This window comes from Maniola hyperantus, chromosome 16, assembly GCF_902806685.2.
Source record: "Maniola hyperantus chromosome 16, iAphHyp1.2, whole genome shotgun sequence".
NCBI classification, from domain to species: domain Eukaryota; kingdom Metazoa; phylum Arthropoda; class Insecta; order Lepidoptera; family Nymphalidae; genus Maniola; species Maniola hyperantus.
Window position 1 is genome coordinate 8915613 of NC_048551.1, and position 22939 is coordinate 8938551.

Below are 22939 nucleotides of genomic sequence, written 5' to 3' on the forward strand. Positions count from 1 at the left end.
TTAAAGAAATATATTGTATTTTGAACACTGAGATACCAATTATATTTTCAGAAGAAAATGCTAAAGCTCATGCTTCCGCTTCGAAGTGCCACATCTGTAATGAGTTATTATTTTTTGATAAAGTTAGAGACCATTGTCATTTGACAGGTTGTTATCGCGGCGCAGCACATCAGTATTGTAATTTGCGTTATAGCGTTCCAAAACTATTACCAATATTTTTTCATAATTTGTCGGGTTATGATTGTCATTTATTTATAAAAGAGCTAGGCGAACTCGAAGGAAATATAAAAGTTATTCCTAAGAGTAAGGAAAGTTACATATCGTTCACAAAATTTTTAAAGATTTCTGATAGTCAGTTTGCACAAGTTAGATTTGTAGATTCTTATAAGTTTTTAAGCGCGAGCATTGCAAAATTAGTGAACGGATTAGACACCGATGACTTTATATACTTGAAAAAATACTTTCCCGAGGAGTCCCAATTTCAATTAGTAAAAAGAAAGGGAGTATATCCTTATGACTTTATGACTGATTGGAAAAAGTTTCTATATGATCAACTTCCACCGAAACAATGTTTTTATAATATGTTAAATGATGAAAATGTCAGTGATGCTTGTTATAACCACGCTAAAACCGTTTGGGAAACATTTGGCATCTTAAACATGGGCGAATATACTGATCTCTACCTTAAAACTGACGTATTATTATTAACAGACATTTTTGAAAATTTTAGAAAAGTTTGCAAATTCAATTATCAGCTTGATCCAGCATTTTATTTAACAGCGCCTAGTCTATCATTCGATGCAATGTTGCTTAAAACAGGAATCAGATTAGAGTTGCTAAATGATTTGGAAATTGTTCGTCTAATACAAAAAGGTATACGTGGAGGGATTTGTATGTGTTCGACACGGCACGCTAAGGCAAATAACAAGTATATGAATGCATATGACCCTTCTAAACCAAGTTCATATATTGTCTATATTGATTGTAACAATTTATATGGATACAGCATGAGTCAAACATTGCCTGTATCTGACTTTAGGTTTTTAAATCAGATTGAGATAAAACATTTAGATGTTTTGCAAGTGTCAGATGATGCTGAATTTGGTTTTATTTTAGAAGTAGACATATCATATCCTGAACATTTACACTGTTTTCACAATGATTATCCTTTTTGTGCCCAAAAGTTCATACCCCAAGGTGGTAAAACTTCTAAATTAATTCCAAATCTTTACTCAAAGTTTCACTACGTTATACATTACGTGCATTTAAAAACATGCTTAAAAAACGGTTTGCTTCTTAATAAAATTCATCGTGTGGTTACTTTCAAACAAAAACCCTTCTTAAAAAAATACATCGATTTGAACACAGAACTTCGTAAAAAAGCTACTTCTCCATTTCAGCAGGAGCTTTTTAAACTATTTAATAATTCAGTATTTGGAAAGACCTTAGAAAACACCGAAAATAGAGTCGATGTCAAATTAGTAAACTGTTGGACTGACAGTAAAAATAAGACAAACAAGACTCTCGGGGCCAATAAATTAATATCTCGTCCAAATTTTCATAGCACTTCAATCTTTTCAAAAGATCTAGTAGCGATTCAAATGAAACCCGAACGAATTATTTTAGATAAACCTATTTATATTGGCTTTTCCGTGTTGGAGCTTTCCAAGAGTCATATGTATCAATTTCATTATTCTGTGATGAAACCATTTTATAAACACCGCATCCAACTTTGTTACACAGACACGGATAGTTTCGTTTACACCATCGAAACAGATGATTTTTATAATGATTTAAGAAATAATTTTATAAATTTTTTTGATACAAGTAACTATATTGAACGAAATACATTTCAGTTACCGATTGTAAACAAAAAAATTCCTGGTTTATTTAAAGATGAATTGGGCGGTGAAATAGTCACAGAATTTGTTGGTTTGAGATCGAAGTTATACTGCATTAAAACTGAAAAAAAAGTAATAAAAAAAGCTAAGGGGATTAAAAGGAACGTTATTCGAGATTTGTCATCAAACGATTACCAAAATGTTTTACTCAATAATTCACTAATTCGTAAGCAAAATATATTGTTTAAATCTATCAAACATGAAATATTCACCCAATCTGTAAATAAGATTGCACTGTCCAGCCAAGATGACAAACGTTACATTAAATCAGATAAAATCTCAACAGTTGCATGGGGTCATAAAACGATTTCTTTTTAATTTTTTAATAGGGCTTGTTTTATTAAGTCTTAACACTTATTTGGCACGCTTCTAATTTTGCAAAGTTAGCAGATAGCATAAACATAGCGCATTGAACCTGCAAAAACGAGGTTATTAAAGTATCGCATCATGTTTCATTGACGGTCAACTGTGTCACGGCTTCAGTAGTTTATTTTGTTATTTCATACGTTAATTTTATTTAATTTGACAAATATTACTGTAGGTAAGTTATATTGTATTTAAGGTACTACATATTATGTAGATCTACGAGTAGCTTGATAGCGAACAGTATTTTCTTTTACAGATATGAGCTACTCTAGTGAATTTCAGTGTGGTCAGCTATATGATTTTGAGACTGAAGTTGAAGAAATAAAAAATCCTAGTCCCAGTCAATGTAAATCAAAACCGTCAAAACGAAAATCTGATAAAAATAGCACAACTTTTGTTGTACGTAAAGTGTTAAAAAAAGGTCACCGGTTAATTAAAATCGAAGTTTGTGACTTAACTTTCGATGATAATCGAGACAATATAATTTTGAGTACCCAGTATGTGGTTGAAGACACTGTAGATGAAATAATGGATTTTACTGAAAGTGTTATAAGAAAAATTTCAAAAAAAATGTGTGATAGTAATATGTAGGTATAAAAATTATAATTCCACGGCTCGTTGACTTTGTAAGTTATAGGTTATAGATTTTAATTTGTATTTGTAATAGTGGGGTATGAGTAAAGTAGCTTGTAAGTAATTTTATAAAATAAAACTAGTTTATAAATATATTTCAGGTTGTTTTATTTTAAAAATCGAGTAAACATGTATACCTATAATATCTATAATTAAACTTCAATATTATTTACAGAAATCCACTTTTTGATACACAAAACGTTTTTTAATGCACACTTTTTAGCATGAAAAATACAATTAAAATCATGATTCTTACAATATTCAATATGTAATCTTGAAAGATTAAAGCAGCCATGATCAGATAAATCTATCACTGAACAGTTTGAACACAGCTCTTTATCCATTTTATTTTCTCGTGACCTTTTGTAAGTATCACTCTTTTATTCAAGAATGGTACGATAATACGCTTAAATTCGTAATAGTCTATATAGCCTTCGCTCCATCTCATTCCATTATACTTTTCTAACCATAGTACTTGTTTCTTTTCTTCTTTAGTCAATTTACTAAAGGGGTAAGGAGGTTTAATCAAAAATGTTTGTGTACAATCCTTTTTTTCAAATCCAAGTGAAAATTCTTTTATTATGAATTCATTACCACTGTTTTTGAAGCCTTGTAAATCTACAATTAAGATTTCTGAATTCATGATATTTTTTTAACAATGCTACTAAGTGGTTTATACTCGATAATACAGTCGTTCAAAATGAGACAATATGCTGCAGTTTGATCAGGTATTTCTGAATTACTTTCTAACTCTAGCCTTATGTTCACTACCGGTCCTGTTTTCAAGTTATCAGTTTGCCGTGAACAATCAATTACAAAAAGAGGAGCCCTCGTCCTGAATTCTTCCAAACCCAACAATGGTTCAGGTCTACGACCGTAGAAAGACTGTTGAAATCTGACATACTGTTCATATAATAAAGTGAACTGACCCTTTGAAAAATTTACATTCAAACTTTCATATGGATAGTATGTAGAATTTAGAAACACTTTAACATCACGTAAATCACATTCATCAAATTGAGACATGTCTTTTTGTACATTGTTTTTTCTATTTGTTTGTAAACCTATAATTACATATCTTGGTTTCTCAATTTGAGATGACGTTTTAATAGACCAAGTATGTTAGTAGTTTTGGGTAGCAGAGGATATTCATACAAATCCCAATTTCTGAAAGCTAACTGAATCGGTCTATCTTTTTCTAGATACTTTAGTAAATTAATTTTTTCTCTGTCAGATACCTTAACATGAGGAACACGCCATACTATTTTGTTTATTTGAATATCATGTACAAAATCACCAGTGTTAAGTTTTACTGCGTTCATATTATTATTACTTCGCAGAATAACTAATTCGTGCTTACAATTCATAATAATATTTTTATAATCTTCAGCAAACCCCATTATATTACATAGAGGGATAGAAGCTGAAAAGCTGCCTTTGCATTTAGTACCATTTAAGTCCCAGCCCCATGCTTTAGCCATTTTAGCTTCATGATCACTAAATGAAAGCAAAGATTTAATTGTTGTAGTGATACCAGTATTTTTAACCTTATCTATTTCAACTCCGTTCAGTTCATATCGAATATCTTGAAACAGATAAAGAAAAGAATTATTAGTTAGTTGAATACTTGAAACTGTTTGTTTTGTTTCAATATTTTGAACGGATATGACCCCTTCTATATACAGCGTGCTCTCTGAGGGTAAGACATATAAATCTTGCTGGTTGATAGGAATTCTAATTTCATCGTTTGTGTTGAAGCTGGTTCCGTATGGTTTATAAGAGTGAACTTCAATACTCTCTATGGAAGTGTCATAGACGGGAGAATTAATTATGTTCAAAATAGTCATTTTGATAATCCAATAGATTGAAGAAATTTCTTATTTTTAAGTGTTAATTTAATCTTCTTTTTAGGATGTGTAGTTTTGCGGGTGAATGATTTAGCACTGAGTGACCCATGCTGTAGTGATGTGTATTTATTGTCACTGTTTGATTTTGAAAGCTTCTTTTTTTCACCACTGGTTTGTTCAAATCGAGGAATTGTATTTTTGCTGTAATCTATCATTTCGTTTTTTTATATGAAGATATAATTGAATTTCTTCGCCACGTAAATTAACTAATTTATTTTTACTATCAAGTATTCGTATACTGAGGTTATTAATGTCACTCTGATTCACAGGGAAATAGATTATATTTTTAGGTATTTCAATAATTCTATATCCAGGTGGCACGTTCGGTGCAAATTCATATAAAATATGACTAGGATTACCATTTATGTAGGAACCGCTTATAATATCACATTCAACCCTCACCACGGTTGTTGATAAAATATTGACTGGTAACGTCGACTCGTGTAATATATTAGCTTTTAGGGTCTGACTGCTAAACCCTAAAATAGTCCCGAGAGAATTTTTTTTTTCAAAGTGAACATCTTGAGAACAGTAAAGAAATGTTTTCAGCGTATTATTATTACAGTAAAGTTTTAGTGAACATCCAACAATGTGTCCCCTTAGATAATCACAAATATCTTGAAATTCGTAGGTTCCTTCAGGGATTTCTACCACTTGATTTGATGCATAATAAAATTTGTTATTACTGGCATCTATATTCGGAATCGAGTTAAAAGTGGATAAATACAATAGAGCGCACTCATATTCACCGTCTAACAGTAAGCTCGGAGAATATGTTGTTTCTAAATTTGACGTGTTGCCTGTAATTGACAGTGTAAAGGACATTATGAGTATGACTGAAATGAAATAACTGTCTATTAATTTATATGATTTTTAATCCAAAAATTTTGTAAAAATTCTAAACATAGATGACCGCAATTAACAGTATTAAACTTTTGGTACCTATCATAGTTATAAAAAATATTGCAAACATTTAAATACTTTTTTATTTCTTTAGGTGGTTTCAAATCACCAAAACTGTCAAAGTATTCACAGTAATCTTTCAATTTAGCATAGGCTACCCAATGTGTTCCTTTATTTTTTACATCATCCAAATTAACAATGCCGCATTCAATACGGTTTATTTTATTAGGTAAGCTATTTCTCATGAACACTCCTCGAAAGTGTGGAATACAATGTTTATTAACAAATTTTTTAATATCAATATCAGTCAAAGCTCTATTGGGTAGCCTAACCTTCAGTTTTTTGCATTATTTATATAAATACCATGGCCATTTTATAAGGTTTAACGTATAATCCTTTGCCTAAAGCGATAGACTCCTTAGGCTTGTTTTGCGAGAAGGATTTTTTAGCGCTTAAGAAATCGTTGACAGTTTTTGCAATAGCTGAAGCACCTCCAGCTAAACTGCCTAAAGCAGATAGACCAGCAAAAATTGGTATTAAAGGCAAAACACCTCCCGATTTTGGAACAGGTATCACTCTAGGCAGGCGAAGTCGATTAGTTTTACCGACGATTTTTTTTTGCAGCTGCATAAGCGTACTTAATAGCAGATTTATTGCTTTTGTTTTTTAATTTGCTTATCCCTCGACGTATTTGGAAACAATTGAATTGAATTTTTTAACACCAGCGCCAGTTCTTATTTTAGCCTTCATAACTTTATTGACGAGCCACGAAGCTACTTTTTCACCCTTCCCTGCATCTTGTGAACGCAGTCTTTGTTTAGCTTGCTTCATTAGTTCGATATCTGCTTTGTGACGATTGTCTATATCACTGAAATTATCGTAAGCAATATCGTGACGTTTGCACGCCTCGTCTAATAAATTAACTCCTTTATCACCTCGAGCCAATCGGTTCTTTAACTTTGTACCTGGTCCACAAAAGTTATATCCTGGTAAATGTAGCTCTATTGGTAAATTGTCAATTACAGTGTTAACAAGTCCTCTTGCTTTCATTACTTGTATTACAATAATGTTATAGTTAGATACGTTATAATTTATATATTTAAACCAATGTGCTTTTATCGATCCAACTATTTTCTTTTTCACTTAATCCTAACCATTTAACGAAGAGCTTACTTCCTCTTTTTTTGATAACTTTTTCTATTAAGTATACATTAGGACATTTAGATTTTTTGAGTTCTTCTTGATAAAATATACCAGATATTATTTGATTGTTTTGATCTTTAATGTGATATGTGATCGGACAGGTTTTATTGACTTTTATAACCGTGAAAACTTCAGTTGACCAGTTTGGCGTATAACCTTTTTCAAAACAACCTTTGTATTTGCTTATCCTTACAAAATCACCAATTTTTAATTTCGCTTTGAGGGTGTTATTATATTTTTGTGATTTTTTTATATTACACAAAACTTTTGAAACGTTATCAAACTTTACATCAACTGGTTTGTACCGAGTTGAGCGATGGACAGTATTATTATACGATGTTACAACATTTTGAAGTGGTTTACCTAACCATTTATAATTTCCCACTAGACTAAAGTATTTGTATAACTTGTTCTTCAGAGTTCTTATTACTCTTTCGACGATAGAAGCCTTTTTGGTTGAATATGTGGAATAATGATTAATACCATAATCATTCATAAGTTTTTTAAACATCTTGTTATAAAATTCTGTTCCAAAATCAGTTTGCAAGTTCTTTGGCACGGATCCTGTTTTAAATAATGTACTAAACTTATTGAAAATTTCTTCTTTATTTTTGGTTTTAAGAGGAAATACCCAAACATATTTTGAAAGACAGTCAATTACAACCAAGATATATTTAAAATTGTTATTGACATTTGAGATATTTTTTATATCAATTAAATCAGCTTGCCACAAATCATGTAAACCTTTCAATTTTACATGTCGACGCTGAAAGTTTTTTCGAGCTTGCTTATGAATTTCTTCAACAACTTGTTGCTTACTCATGTTTAGTTGAAGCTTGAATGAGTTTATTTATTTCAGACTTAGTATAATATTCACGCAAACTTTTTACCACTAACATAGCAATTTGTCTATTTAAAATACTTTTTTCAAGTATCAATTGTTCTTTAGTGCAATAATTACTCAGAATTTGATCAACGTAGTTTTTGGTAACAGCATCGTTTGGTTCTGATGGAGATTGTAAGTTTTTCATTTTTGCGTACTGCAAATCAAGTGTTTTATTTTCGAACTTTAAATATTTGTTAAGAACAATATTTTTATCTAAATTATTTATTAAATTGTCTACATATTCTTTGTTAACTGCGTGATCGCGTGATTTTGGTGATGGTAAACCTTTTAAATATGATGATTTGAGATCAACCTCTCCAGTTTCTGTCTTTTTTACAAGGTCATCAAAATCAAATAATTCTGACACACGTAGACGCTTATGAACGTGATGGCCGAATTTATCGATATTCATTTTGATCAGCTTAGAAGTATGGATAAAATGTTACTGCTCTAATCAGATAATATTTCTAGTATTTATATACTAATTAAGATCACCGTTTTCTCTGAGTTCTTCGATTATCGATATTATCTCATTATCTAATCCAGTATTACCAGCTTGTTTTGAAGCAATCAAAAGTTTCAATCGTTCAACCAATTCATTAGGGTTATTCCAATAAACGTAATCCGTATTGGGTTTTATTAATTTCATAAAAGGAAGACCATCACCTCTCACAGTTTTCTTACTTTCCTCCAAAGTAGGGATTTGAAATATTGGTTTTATTATAGTCATGTACTTTTGACCTTTGTTACTTTTAATTGGTTTTGATGGATCATAGTCTCGACGATGTACATTCGTTGTCAAAAGGATTGCTTTATAGTTTATTATATCTTCTTTATCGATCAAAGATAGGTTAGGGTTTCTACTAAGTAACAATTCATTAAGACCAGGAGTCTTTTTATATTCTTTTTCAGCAATTACAAAAGAATTACTATTAATTTTAATCGGAGTAAGACCTATGAAAGGTTTTCCATTTACAGATCGTACACCGAATGGAATATCCCCGAAATTTTCTGACGATAGGGACCAACTAGATGTTTCACTCGATTTAAATGACGCATCACTATTTTCATCATCTGACTCTTGAGGATTACTAGAATCGCTTGGATCCAATAACGTGGTATCCTGTTTCAGATCTAACTGGCTCCATTCACGGCTTTCAGGTTCTTTAGAAACATCAAAATTTTCAAAATCAATATTTTTATTATTTTTATCGGCGAGACGATCAAGTGAAGTAGTAATAGGTTTAAATACTGATTGAAGAACCATATCATTATCAGTTTTTGAATCTTTCAATAATTTTAATTTCCTTTTTACAGCTTCGGATGCTTCAATAATCTGCTGCTTTATATGACGGTCCATTATAAAAATAATAGGAGTGTTATATATGTATACGTTTAAATCAATGACGTGGTTTGAAGGAAACGTCTATATTTAAATAAATTAACATGATTAATCGAACACAATGAATGTATCAAATGATTTTCTATAACCTCCTTCATTCTTAGGACAATCTTTGTTAATTACTAGATAATTATATGGATTATTCCATACTTTTGAACACATTTCTCGAAATAATGACCAGGACATATCAGTGTTGACATGTTCGTCATAAACATGTTTCAAATTAATGTCATCCTGTTTGAATAAAACTATGAGATTAGCGTTGTCTCTCACAAGCTGTTTAGGAATTTTTGTATATGTTTGATTTAAATAAAAACAGTCAACAAACTTGTGTCTACCCATAGCAAAGTAATCTCTGATGTTGTTTTGTTTTTCAGATGCTACGTCATCAAAAATTATGACTGAATTAGGTTTAGCGCTTTGAGGACTAAGGACATCATTATTGGCGTGGTATTTAAAGTAAGACACTCCCGGTACTCTTTTCAAAATATTTTCTAAAAGCGTATATTTAGGTTGATACAAGGTTTTTGAATAAACATAAACGTTTCTAAATCGTAATCCATTTTCGTGTAGGAGAAGACCGATGACTAAATTGGTTTTACCACAGTTCGATGGACCACATATAAGACACCGTATTGTATTGGGAAGTAGTTTACCATGACGGAATGTAGTATTTTCGCTAACAGTACAAATGTTATTAAAATTAAGTGATTGAGGCTGCTTTTCAAATCTCATTTTTGTGTGATAGCTTTAACAAACTCGAATAAAGTAACAGTTTCTCAACGTCACCATAGTTTATATTGAAAATTGCAAACCATCTTAGTTAATGATTAACCTTTATGAAATCTTAGTTGCGCAATCACTAAATCATGTTTCGAATGAACGAAATGCAAAAGCTATAATTGGGCATTGCTAGATCACTAAAGCATGTTTCGTGAACGAAGTGGAACGAAGTGAAACGAAGTGAAACGAAGTGAAACGAAACATGCTTTAATGATCTAGAATGCCCAATTATACACTACTCACCAGTAAAGACGATTTAGAGATTTTCAGGAGGGAGTCCAACATGGCCTGTGCCACGTCTCAACAGTTTTAAATAAACCGCACGTAAGGAATTTAAGGTAACATAGCAACATAGTCTACTTTCCACAGGGAATGCATTACAAAGAGAAATGCAACCCTTTAGAAGTTAGTTCTGCATCGAACACGTAGATCGAAAAGGAATATTCAAGTGAAGACTCGCTAGAATATTCCTTTTTAAACTTATCTGCAAGCTACATTGTTGTGTTATTGGTTTATTTGACCCATAATATTTTCTCTTTGAAATCCTTTAGGATTTGGAGCACAAAATGTTTTGATAATTCGAGCTTAGTAATAATTTATGTTATAAGTCCCGCAAATTGCTACTACGCTGGAACCATGTCTCATTAACAACATCGAAATGACGTCATTTGACGTATATTTAAGTATAAATATACCATAACCTCGAAACTCCAGTCTAGTGCTGACGTCACAAAAATGGCGGCCACGCGCTTTAGCAATTTGCGGGACTTATAATGCTATTATACCATTTTATTCATATTTGTTTTATGATATTGCTTTGATCCAGGATGAGTGTAAAAATATGGATACAATAGCTGAAGCCCACAATTTCGTCCACATGGATTAGGTATTTTGGAAACGTGGGAACAGTTTGATTTAACTTATACTTAAAAATTTTAGCCTATGTCACTTTTCAGATCTCTAACAGCTATTTCATTAATAATAATAATAATATCCATTATCCATACAAAAAACAGGACAAGTGCGAGTCAGACTCGCGCATCGAGGGTTCCGTACTACAGTCGTATTTTTTCAACGATAAATTAAAAACTATTATGCGTAAAAATATATAAAAACTGTTTTAGAATCGAAAGGTAAAGCCCTTTCATATGATACCGCACTTGGTATAGTAATCTTACTTGATCGTTGAAAATATGTACTTTATTTGTTCATGAACACTTTTTTTGTGATGTAACCACAAATTTACGGTTTTCGGATTTTTTCCTTTACTTGTGCTATAAGACCTACCTACCTGCCAAATTTCATGATTCTAGGTTAACGGGAAATACCCTATAGATTTTCTTATTTGACATGACAAACAGACGGACAGGCTACAAAGTGATCCTAAATGGTATCCTTTTGACGTCCGGAACCCTAAAAATCACGTCAATCCAGTGCTACATTGCGACGTGATTGAAGGACATACCACCAAACAAACACACTTTCGCATTAATCATAATGTGGGTATGGGTAGTGATAAACACAGACAAAGCTTTCAAGAAGACCAACAGGTAGCGATCAACGTTTTTAACGTTTTCCCACTATATCGTTGCTCTAAAGTCTAACGTAAAAATAAAAATTGTGACTTTAAAACTAAGTAGAAACCTAACTACTTATTTTTTTAAAGGTTTTAAGCATTTTACTCTACAATAGTTTATGATGTCTAGACCTAACTAACGTCAACACCTTTCTTAGGTACTTTGTACTAAGTGTTCATGTCTTCCTTTCATCCATTTTTAGACTTTTTATGTGAGTTGTAGGTGAATTGAGAACATGCGTACCTACTCACTTGTACACTTACGCAAATTACAGGTATTTGGAGCAAACGGTAGAGTTTAATATCTTAACTATTGTGCGCTGTTTTGAAGAACATAAGGCTTCATGTCACCATCATGATCAACCCATCACAGGCTCACTGCAGAGTACGGGTCTCCTCTCAGAGTGAGAAGGGTTTTGGCCATAGTCTACCACGCTGGCCATGGATTGGTAGACTTCACACACCTTTAAGAACATTATGGAGAACTCTCAGGCATGCAGATTTTTTCACGATGTTTTCCTTCACCGTTAAAGCAAGTGATATTTAATTAATTAAAACGCACATAACTCCGAAAAGTTGGAGGTGCGTGCCCGGGATCGGACCCCTGACCTCCGATCAGAAGGCGGACGTCCTAACCACTATGCTATCACAGGCTTCATGTACTTAAGTTAAAAAATATGTTAGTCTCGTAGGTGCAACCAAAGCCCCATAAGCAAAGTTTCATAAAATGTCATCTAAAACTCCATCAACAGTTAAAGTTAAAGTTAAGCAAAAAGTTAAGAGGGGGACTTAGAGTTTATGACATAAGCATGCAAAATGTGACGCAAAAGCAGATGATATCACGTACTGAGGTGTCCCTTAATGGTGCTCATCACATTGTTTTGTCTGGCCGCTGTAATTTCATAGAAGATCAGGAAGTTGCATTGTTAAAACTTTTATAAATGCGGAAGTTACGTGGGCTTAATGACTCGATGACAACCTCAAGTGTCATTAAACTTGAGTCATGAGTTCATGTGGTCACGTAGATTATACAGTATATACAGGGTGTACGAACGAACAAAGGAAAAACGAAGACAGGTGATAGTACTGATGATTACTGATAAGATACCTCAAAAAAACGCGAAAAATAAATAAAAATTATCCTAAATTTTGTATAAGTTCACGATATATTATTGCAAATAAAACATCTGACTGACGCTTGAGGTCTACGAACGTTGCGTAAGTAGGCCACTCGAAGTCAATGCCGCGCCGTGGTGGGGCAATAACCCGTGTTTTTCACGCTATTCATTGCGGATTTGAAAAATACTAAATCACTAAAACTACAAAATGAGGCAAATGGTTATTGGTATTGGATTGTGTTTAAATATTATAACAATAGTAAACGCTAAGTTCTTGCTAGCGTTCTGGTTAGGTACAACCTGTATATTAGTCCGTAACCTTAACCGAGTGCAAGATGCAAACACACTTAAGATTTAAAATTATGAGATCACATCTTAAATCAAACCAATGATGCGAAGATCATATCTATTTAAAAATCTGGGATGATGGTTTTTATACACATTAATCTTATTTACGACAGTTTTACGACTTAGTTCTCATTAGAATTGAACGCGATAATTAGATATAATTTCTTTAACAATTAGAGCTCATTTTTATTGGTCGAATTTTTCATTTACTTGAGGATGAATTCAGGGATTCTCCGCAGGCGGTATACCGAATACCTAGAAAATTAGTCGATGAAAAACCCGTAACGCAATACAAAAATTTATCACTCTCTGATTGTAGATCTATATCTAGGGAATATTTTCCCAAATGCAATCCTCATAGCAAGCGTTTTAGAAACCCTCCGTACTCCAAGTGTAGGTATACCTATCGACAATTAATGGAAATGAGCGTTTATAACTGCAACAAAAACATTTAATATTACACTAACCGCCGTACTCAGAGCCGCTAATCGTTACTTAAGATTGAGTTTAAACGAAACAGATTTATATGAGAGATATAACTCTGTCTCGTTTTAACTAAACTTAATTAACGATTAAGCAACTCTGAGCACGGCTGTAACTGCAACTAAAACGGTCCTACTATGCGATGGACTATGATTTGACATGATGATAAGAGTGTATTTACTCGTAGAATTGAAGGTGTCTTAACCATGTCCTATTCATTCCTGAGATTATGTCTAATCCGCTACTATCCAAAATTTTGACACCCCTCGCCCAGTGGTAAGCGCTGTGGTCTTGTTGTTCCCGTGTTTGTTTGCCGGCAGGGGTCCGGAATTTAATAATTTCCAAATTTCTGGTCTGGACTGGTGGGAGGCTACTGCCACCGCCGAAGCCGGCTTTGCCGGGTGGTATACTTACCACCCTACCGGCCGTACCGCCAAGCGATTTAGCATTCCGGTACGATGCCGTGTAGAAACCAAAGGGTTTATAAAACAGCCATATCCCTTCCAGTTTAGCACGCATCCATCTTAGACTGCAGCATTACTTACCACTTACCAGGTGAGATTGCAGTCTCACCTGGTAAGTGGTAAGTAATGCTGCACCTGAGGGCTAACTTGTATCTGAATAAAGAAAAATGCCATGCCAAATCAAGGAGATACACGTGTCTTATCTAATTTTCTCTCGTTGTTTTTTAGGTTTGGCAGTACAACTACTTAATTACGATTTTTGAAAGAGACCCCTCGTCTCTTTAATGGGCTATATCCTTTCTTCTTACCAAAACACGGACAAACTGCTACGCCAGAGCCTGCTATATTTTTTACGACAGTTTAACTAGTCTAATGCAGCTCTGTTAAATAATAACAATTTACGTCGGGAATTAAATTTGTGTCTGTCACTCTTCACAAGCTTAGTAGTTATTGGTGAACAAGGCCGTTTTCATTTAGAAGAATTTGTTGTCTTAAAAGCAATTGTTAAGATTGAGTGATACGATAACGTTGAAATAAGAGAAATAAACGTTGAAACCATACAGAGGCAGTTTCTTAAATACTTAGCTTTTAAAGACTTTAAAAAATTTAATAGTTATGAGGAAGCGTGTACTCACTACGGTATCGGCTCACTGGAACATAGAAGGGAACAATGTGATATGTTGTTACTGCAAGCAATTTTAACCGGCTCAATCGATTGTCCTAGCTTACTCTCAGCCTTTTCATTTAATGCTCAACCTTTAAGAACGCGTCACACGCGCCTTCTAAATGTTCCCAAATCTAACTCAAATTATGCGCGAAATTCTATAATTCCACGCTTGGTACGTACTTATAACAATCAGTTCGCTGAGTTTGACTTATTTTACCTATCAAACAATAAATTTAAAAAGGAATTAAGAAACTATCATCGTAAAACAAAAAAAAAGTAGCTAACATCTAAATATGCATGCAATCATACACTCCCATTTACACACACACACACATGCACACACGCTCACACATACTCATAAGCACACACTCACACACGCATACACACACACATACAATCATACACACACTGTTGTAATTTTATTTTATTATTGTATATACCTACATTTATTCTAACTCTATTCTGTTAAAATAGTTTAATTATAATTTTAAGTAATCTCTTTTGGCCTTCTGTTATACCTAGATTTAAATTTAAATAATAATTATGTATTTACGCTGTTGATTACTTTCAAATAAACAAAAAAAAAAAAAAAAAAAAAACAAATTATTAATATACAGTTTTATTCGATGTACTTGATAAAACTTTAACCCATTAGTAATTAGTTGTACAAATTGTAAACTAATAAGTGACTCTAAGTTTTCTTGAGCACCTACGTATCTACACTTAAGAGATTGTAGCAAAATTTTATTATTGGAAAAACTTTCTAACAGCGATGGACTTTAGGTTTAGGTTATCTCTTTTTTAATCCCGATTTTAATTTGTAAATATTTACTTCATTGATACATTTTATGTAAATTATTGTTGTATTCAAAATTCAATCTAAACTAAACCCTATAATAAAGTTCGAAAGCCTCTCAGTTCGTTAGAAAAAGGTTAAAAGCATCGATACGTATATCGTTATCGTTCCGATTTAATGTTATTTCTCCCAAGTGGAGGAATTAACATTTCGATACATCCAGGGTAAGGCACCCCTGTCAATATTGCTTTTTATCGCAAAAATTGCTTATAGTCTGCGACAGATTGATATGGCAATCGGGGTATGAGGCGCGGGGACGCCCCGCACTCCCGCAGGTCACTTGCGCTCGGCCGCACTGTGTTAGCGCGGGGGCTGTGCGGGTGTACGGGGCGTTTTCTCCCCGATTGCCATCTCGACCAGTCGCGTACTATATAATGTAATGTCGGTAACGTGAAATTCAAGGTACCTAAAAATGGTGATTGAAAAAAGGAGGATGACGATTTTCCTACATATACCTATAGATAACCTACGTCTGTTCTACGTAAATGCACGTCCGGGCACGCACCTCTAACTTTTCGGAGTTATGTGCGTTTTTAAGTAATTAAAATATCATTTGCTTTAACGGTGAAGAAAAACATCGTGAGGAAACCTGCGTGCCTGAGACTTCTCCATAATGTTTTCAAAGGTGTGTGAAGTCTGCCAATCCGCACTTGGCCAGCGTGGTAGACTATGGCCGAAACCCTACTCACTCTGAGAGGAGACCCGTGCTCTGTAGTGAGCCGGCGATGGGTTGATCATGATGATGATGATGACTACTGTATAATTTTTGATTGTCAATCACTACCCATACCTATTATAAATGCAATTAAGTGTGTTTGTTTGTTGGTTTTTGCTCGTTTTTGCTCGATATTGATAACGGCAACAGGTAGAAGCTTGAAATATTCACAGAATATTTAGTTATATATAAATTTTAATTAAAATGAGTAATTAAATCTAAATGTATAAAAGGAAAAGGTGACTGTCTGCCTGACTGACTGACTGATCTATCAACGCACAGCTCAAAGAACTGGACGGATTGGGCTGAAATTTGACATGCAGATAGCTATTATGACAAGGATCTTTGAAAATCCAACCGATAAGGGGGTAAAATAGGGGTTCGAAATTTGTGTTGTCCATGCGGACGAAGTCGCGGGTATAAGCTAGTTAAAATATAAAACAAATATTTAACGGGGGCTCCCATACAACAAACGTGATTTTTTTCTAATTTTTAAAAGTTAGTTTACCATAACCAAGTGGGGTATCACTATAGGGATTTACCTGTAAATTCTAAAACAGACTTTTAATAATTTTTATACATAATAGTTTTTGATTTGTCGTGCAAAATGTTGAAAAAATACGACTGTAGTACGGAACGCTCGGTGTGCCAGTCTGACTCGCACTTGGCCTGGTTTTATTTTACACGAAATATCGTCATAACTCATAAAAAAAATTATTACCTACAACGCTCTTTAGAAACATGACATTGAGTGCAATGCTAATCAGCGTCCATCTAAATAAACCAGGAATAGCTAACGCGTCACGGTGTAGACACTGAATTGAATATTCACAAAACAAGCGGAGTGTATACCTAATTAATAACGTTGTGTGTTGACTAAAATCAACAATGGAAAACGCAGACTTTGCCCAATAACCGCACGTATCTACTCTTTACGTAGGTACGTGCGGCTTTGTAGTTAGCTTACCTAACATTAGGTTTTATATTATGAGGAATGCTAGTTGATTAATGTGAAAAAGGCATTATTGATATAGCTAGCTTGAAGGTATAAAGGAGAGCAATCAAGCGGTATAATGATGTAGATTGCAGATTCATCTCAAATTACGTTTTATATTCACGGTCCAGTGTATATAGATTTCCTTATTTATAGAATTAATTATTATGTTAGTGATAATAATAGGAAACCCCAATTAGCTCAACGGTTAGAGAGGTGAATTCAAATGCGAAGGGCGTCAGTTCAAATATCATCTGTCGCACTGTCATACCTGCTCGTTTCAGCAGAAGCTAGCTTACTTATTTTACGCATAAAAATTGACCTAAAAATTTGACTAGGTTCATGAGAGATTGAACTCATCATCCTCAAAGCTCTACAGCCATAGGTCGAGCTACAGCCATAGGTCGGCTCGAGGAGGCTATCAGAAGTAGCTTTCTTCCATCTCGTTACTTCCAAAACTCCCATGTCTTTCTCCACTCCATTCAATCCACCCGGCGCGACTTATAGGTCTTCCTCGGCCATCCATTTTGCCGTCCAATATTTTTTGGGTTATGCTCTGCGTTCTATCCATTTCATTATTGACATGATAGTTTCATGGTTTCGACCATAGACAACATTGTTCTTTAAAAAAAAAATTAGAATTTGTGTTTGTAGTTTTGGTACCCACTATCCATATAGAAATTTGAACTGCTTGTTAATAACCCTTTCAAGTTTCAATCCAGCTCAATAATATAAGAGCAGTCAGTGATTGTTAATTCATCAGCGGGCTTCAATTGAAATGGCTTCCAGATTCCGATTAACAATGTTACGTAATTGACGGGTCGATATATCGAGTGGACGCGTTTATTTATATTCTATCTCAACCTAACGTTTTTAATTTTCTCGATCTCTTTTTTTGCCTCTTCACCACAATACTGCGAAACGCATGATCCGCAGGGGAACCAAGGCACCCAAGATTACTTACTGACCGACTATACCCGCTTATGCCCGCGACTTCGTCCGCGTGTACTACACTTTCAAACCCTTATTTTACTCCCGGTTGAATTTTCAAAAATACTTTCTTATTAAAGGTGACTGACTGACTTACTGACTGATTGATCTATCAACGCACAGCTCAAACTACTGGACGGGTCGGGCTGAAATTTGGCATGCAGATAGCTATTATGACGTAGGCATCCGCTAAGAAAGGATTTTTGAAAATTCAACCCCTAAGGGGGTGAAATAGGGGTTTGAAATTTGTGTAGTCCACGCGGAAGAAGTTGCGAGCATAAGCTAGTACCTATTATATAAAAAAAACAGGATCAGATGATATTGACCGCAAGACACTGGATGGTTTTAAAATTTCATCCCAGGCTGCTTTGGTATTTTTATTCTCTTGCTATACAGTACTGAGACCGATTTTAACCATTATTTCAGTATCTCGACAATCTGGCAATGACACACATACCTAACAAACATTCAATGCGAAATGAAAACATAAACCAGATCCAAAATAAATTATCCTTGAAAATTGTCTTTTTAAAAACATACGGGGTTTTTACTAACTAATTACAATCTTTATTTTTTGAAATGCAATGTAGTATATTAATTTTATACTAACTACAAATATGTATGTAATATGTTTACTGCATCGTGCATAATATATTAGCTTTAGACCGATACTTGTTCCGCGTGACATAATATAAGCACTCGGGAATAATGTAGTAGGTATCTATCAGTGAAAGAATTTGAAGAATCAGATCATTAGTTCTGAAGAATACCCCTACATCTACAAACACTCAAACTGACAAATTTTACCTTTTTATAAATATTAGTAATATTTATGTATGCTTACCTACTATAAAGAAAAACCTTTATTAATATTTTTAATGTTAGCACTACTTTTACGGAAAGTATTCTAAAATTAAAGTTAAATGCAACAGTGTTAAAAATGTTTTGAATTAAGTACATTTTTTTTTGTTTTATCGGTCCTACATCGATAGTTTATGGCTTCCATAAACCACAATCGATATCAGACTGACTTTAGTGAACAAATCTACCAATTAAACACCTGTATAGGTAACAGAATCCTAAGTTTGAAACGCCCTTCCGGTGTCCGTGTTTCCTGCCACGTAGGTATAACTTAAGTACCTTCAAGGCAAGATTGAAGAGGCATCTTCTAGGCAAGCACGCTCCAACCAATGATTAGGATCATTGCTTTTCATAAGGCATGAAGTATTTTATCGTAAAGCTCAAACCTATTTTATTTTTTGAAAAGCCTTTTTATTTATTACATTGCCATTCATTTTCAACTATACAGCAGGATCCGGGAACTCATCGCATTTTCGTATAAAGAAAATCCATATCGCTGTGTAATTATTAAAAGGGGTTACGACCCTCACCTATAAAAAATACGCGCTGAAAGAGAAATCTACCGTTTTAATGCTCTTTTTGTAACCTCTTTGAACTATGAAATTACGAGTAGTAGATAAGGGATGACTAAGGTTTGAAACCCCTTTCCGGCCTCAGTGTTTCCTGCCACGTCTAACTTAGGTACCTTCAAGGCAAGAGTGAATAGGCATCTTATAGGCAAGCGTGGTCCAACTTAGACCTCATCATTGCTTTCTTTAAAGAGGTTCCGAGACGGTCAAGTTGCTTGACGTCAAGCACGTAGATATGTTTTGCTTGATCAAGCTGCTTGATGCGCCCTTCAAGCGGCTTGATCAAGCAAACGGCACTTTTCTCATACATCGAACACTGTCTGAACGTCGCTCGCGTCAAGCAAAAATATAAAATCCATCAATCACGCGTCAAGCACGTAAATGCTTGTCTCAAGCATCAATTATCTTTTGTGAACGGTCAAAATGCTTGACTCAGGCTAAAAACTACGTGCTCGACTTCAAGCCGCTTGACCGTCTCGGAAGCTCTTAATGCATGATTGTCGTCAAGCGCAAACCTAAAAAAGACTCTCCCTTAGCTAGGTACTAATTTCGCGTTACATCATAATGATTAAAATAACATCAGCCCAAATATTTACCCGAAGTAGGTACCTACGTTCATTAGTGCCACCATCATCATGACACCAATATGGCGCACATAATTTCAGGAATTGGTACCATTTGCTTTAACGAGCTCAACTAGCTTGTGACCGAACGCATCAAATTGATGTGTATATTGCGTTACTCTTTTTAATAACACATGTATTGTGTTCAGGAAATACTAGTATTGTATGGCCTAGGTGTAAGGGGGCCTTGAACGTTGGTCTTCAGTTGCTTATCTACTGGCATTGTTGTAGGTATCTTGATTGTGTATAAATATGATGTTTTGTTTATCGCACTTACAAAATCATTTAAAAAGCCATATTATCTACGAGTATGAAACTGATGAGTGATGTACAGCTCAAACCCCTGGGTCTATAATATAATCTATAGACCTACTTGATATTTTGCATACATGCATACATGGGGTGATTCAAGAGGGCGGACCAACAAATTTTTATTAAAAAAAATGTTTTCTTCATAGCATAGACCGTCACTACCCTCGTAGCTTTAGTTATAAGTGTACGTATCTATTATCAACACTACATCATTGTATTGCAGATTCAGAAAGTTTCAATCAGAAAGTGTACCTATAAAATAATACCCAATCTGAATAAATTATTTGAGTTTGAGTTTACGAAATTAATTTCAGGAAAGCCCTGGCAAAGCCGAGATATAGCTGGAGTTTTTGAAAAGTACCCACGCTTTAAGTTCTACGCTGATTTAGCGAGGAAATGCAATTTTTATATTTGCCAAATATTTTTTTTCTTTCAAAAAAAATTTTTTTTTCCCTCTATTCTCTCTTCCCCCAGTTTTTTTGGTTTTCTTATGTAAATTCTATGTGTAAAAACTTGTTAGGTATTAGCTTTAATTTTCTTCTGTTCTCCTTGTAAAATAAATATCCATACTACTAGTAAATTATAATCTTTCGTGCACGTAGATTTCAGTTTTTATATATTCCGCGGCAACTCTTTGATTTTCCGGGACAAAAGTACCTATCCGTGTAACCGATTTTAATAAACTTTGGTACAGAGACAGCTTGCATTCGAAGTACGGGCCTAGACTTATTTTGTCCTGGAAAATTAAAGAGTTCTCAGGGGATTTTAAAAAATCCTAAATCCGCGCGGACGAAGCCGCGGCCATCAACTAGTATCTTTGTCAAAGAACGGTTAGTTTAGTAATGATTATACTTAAATTGTGACGCGAACTTCAATTCTATACGAAATTCAGAATCGATTAGATAGGTACTCGCCCAAGAAACAATCCCGTATGACCACTAGCTTGTAAGGCTTCACGCGTTTTAGCCTTTAGGCCATACTATCGTAACCACAATATAATAAGGGAATATTTTAAAGTAGTCATTATTCGCAATTACAGACTTAGCCATAATTACTGATTTTAACACGGATATACTTAATTCAAACTGTCGTTATATCCGTAACTTTTGTAAAATAGTTCACTGTTATTACTTAGGTACAATTAAGAAAATACAAATTAGTTGCATATTAATAAACGAATTTTAAAGCGAATTTAAAGCAATTCAATTGAAAAAAACAGTGTAGCTTTTAAATTTAAAAACAAATTCTTACTTCGTGAAAACTGAAAACTGAACCAATTAAGTAATGCCGATAACATGTTGAAAACAAAACAAGAGCTTTATTTAAATAAAATCGAACATAGATTCGATATTCTGTATAAAATTATTGAGTATTTTAATTAAATGGTAGATCTGAATTTTAACATAAAATACTCCTAACATGCATACATTAAAAATCAAAACTAAAAACTCACCTGATAAAAGAACACAAAATAATAACGCAACAAAAACTAATTTCTCCATGACAAAAATAATATGACTGACCTATTAAATTGAATAATTGGAACAAGTGCTAAAAATAATAACAGCGCAAATAAAACGCGACGGAAAACTTCATGTTATTTGAAAAATTTAAAATTAGAATATGCGTTCCGAAACACGCTTTTAACTAATTGATTAGTGCGGTTGTCTCCATGTATGCGGGCGACTAGGCATTAACCGACTGACGTTTGACTATTGCTTCAGCGCGCGTTGCGTTCGAAAACGGGACACATAAATAGCTGAAGAACTGGTGGGATATTTTGTACAGCACATCAAATAGGATTCCAGTTAGAGATTGCCCAAATATTACGGGTTTTGCCGATCAGTCGACTAGCCGAGTTGGACATGTGAGTCTTATTTTAGAAGTTTGGATATGAAAATTTATTCTTCATTCAACACTCGGAGAGCACGTTAGGCCGGCGGTCCTGTAACTAAAACAATCTGGTAATATTAAAAGTAATGACTTTAGGCTTATTATGTGACTTAGCGACATTTTATTTAAATAACGGGGAAAATGTTGTTACTATCAGTAAAATATATATTCAAAATCATCAAATTAATCGTTGTACCCGTACCGGTTATTTAAATTATAATATTGAAAGTTACAAATAATTATTCTAAACTTGATATTTATTCGGATATTCTTGACCAGTCGGTAGGTAATCTCTTCCAGTAAAAATTAGCATTTTTATTGCTATTGCATATTCTTGGTTTCAACTAAGGTACGGTCTACTTATTAAAACAGTGAATATGGTAAAGCAACAAAGACTCAAAGACGTTTAAAAAATATGAAGCACCTGCACCTTACGTGAGTAACAAAACCGACTTACCTGTCACCTGGTACCAAACTAAGGTAGAG

General features: G+C 33.9%; 1 protein-coding gene across 8 annotated transcripts in view; it reads right to left on the reverse strand.

The window, feature by feature from the left end:
* The window catches only part of LOC117989397 (fasciclin-2-like), a 47320-nt gene extending 25053 nt beyond the window's left edge, over positions 1 to 22267 (reverse strand). For all 8 annotated transcript variants that reach the window (XR_011237680.1, XM_034976753.2, XM_069503832.1 and 5 more), the window contains exon 1: positions 22014 to 22267. Coding sequence is in view for 7 of the 8 variants with exons in the window: in XM_034976753.2 (XP_034832644.1) it covers positions 22014 to 22062 (49 nt within the window). In the remaining variant the exon portion in view is untranslated. The remainder of the gene's footprint in view (positions 1 to 22013) is intronic.
* Between the last annotated feature and the right edge of the window lie 672 nt (positions 22268 to 22939).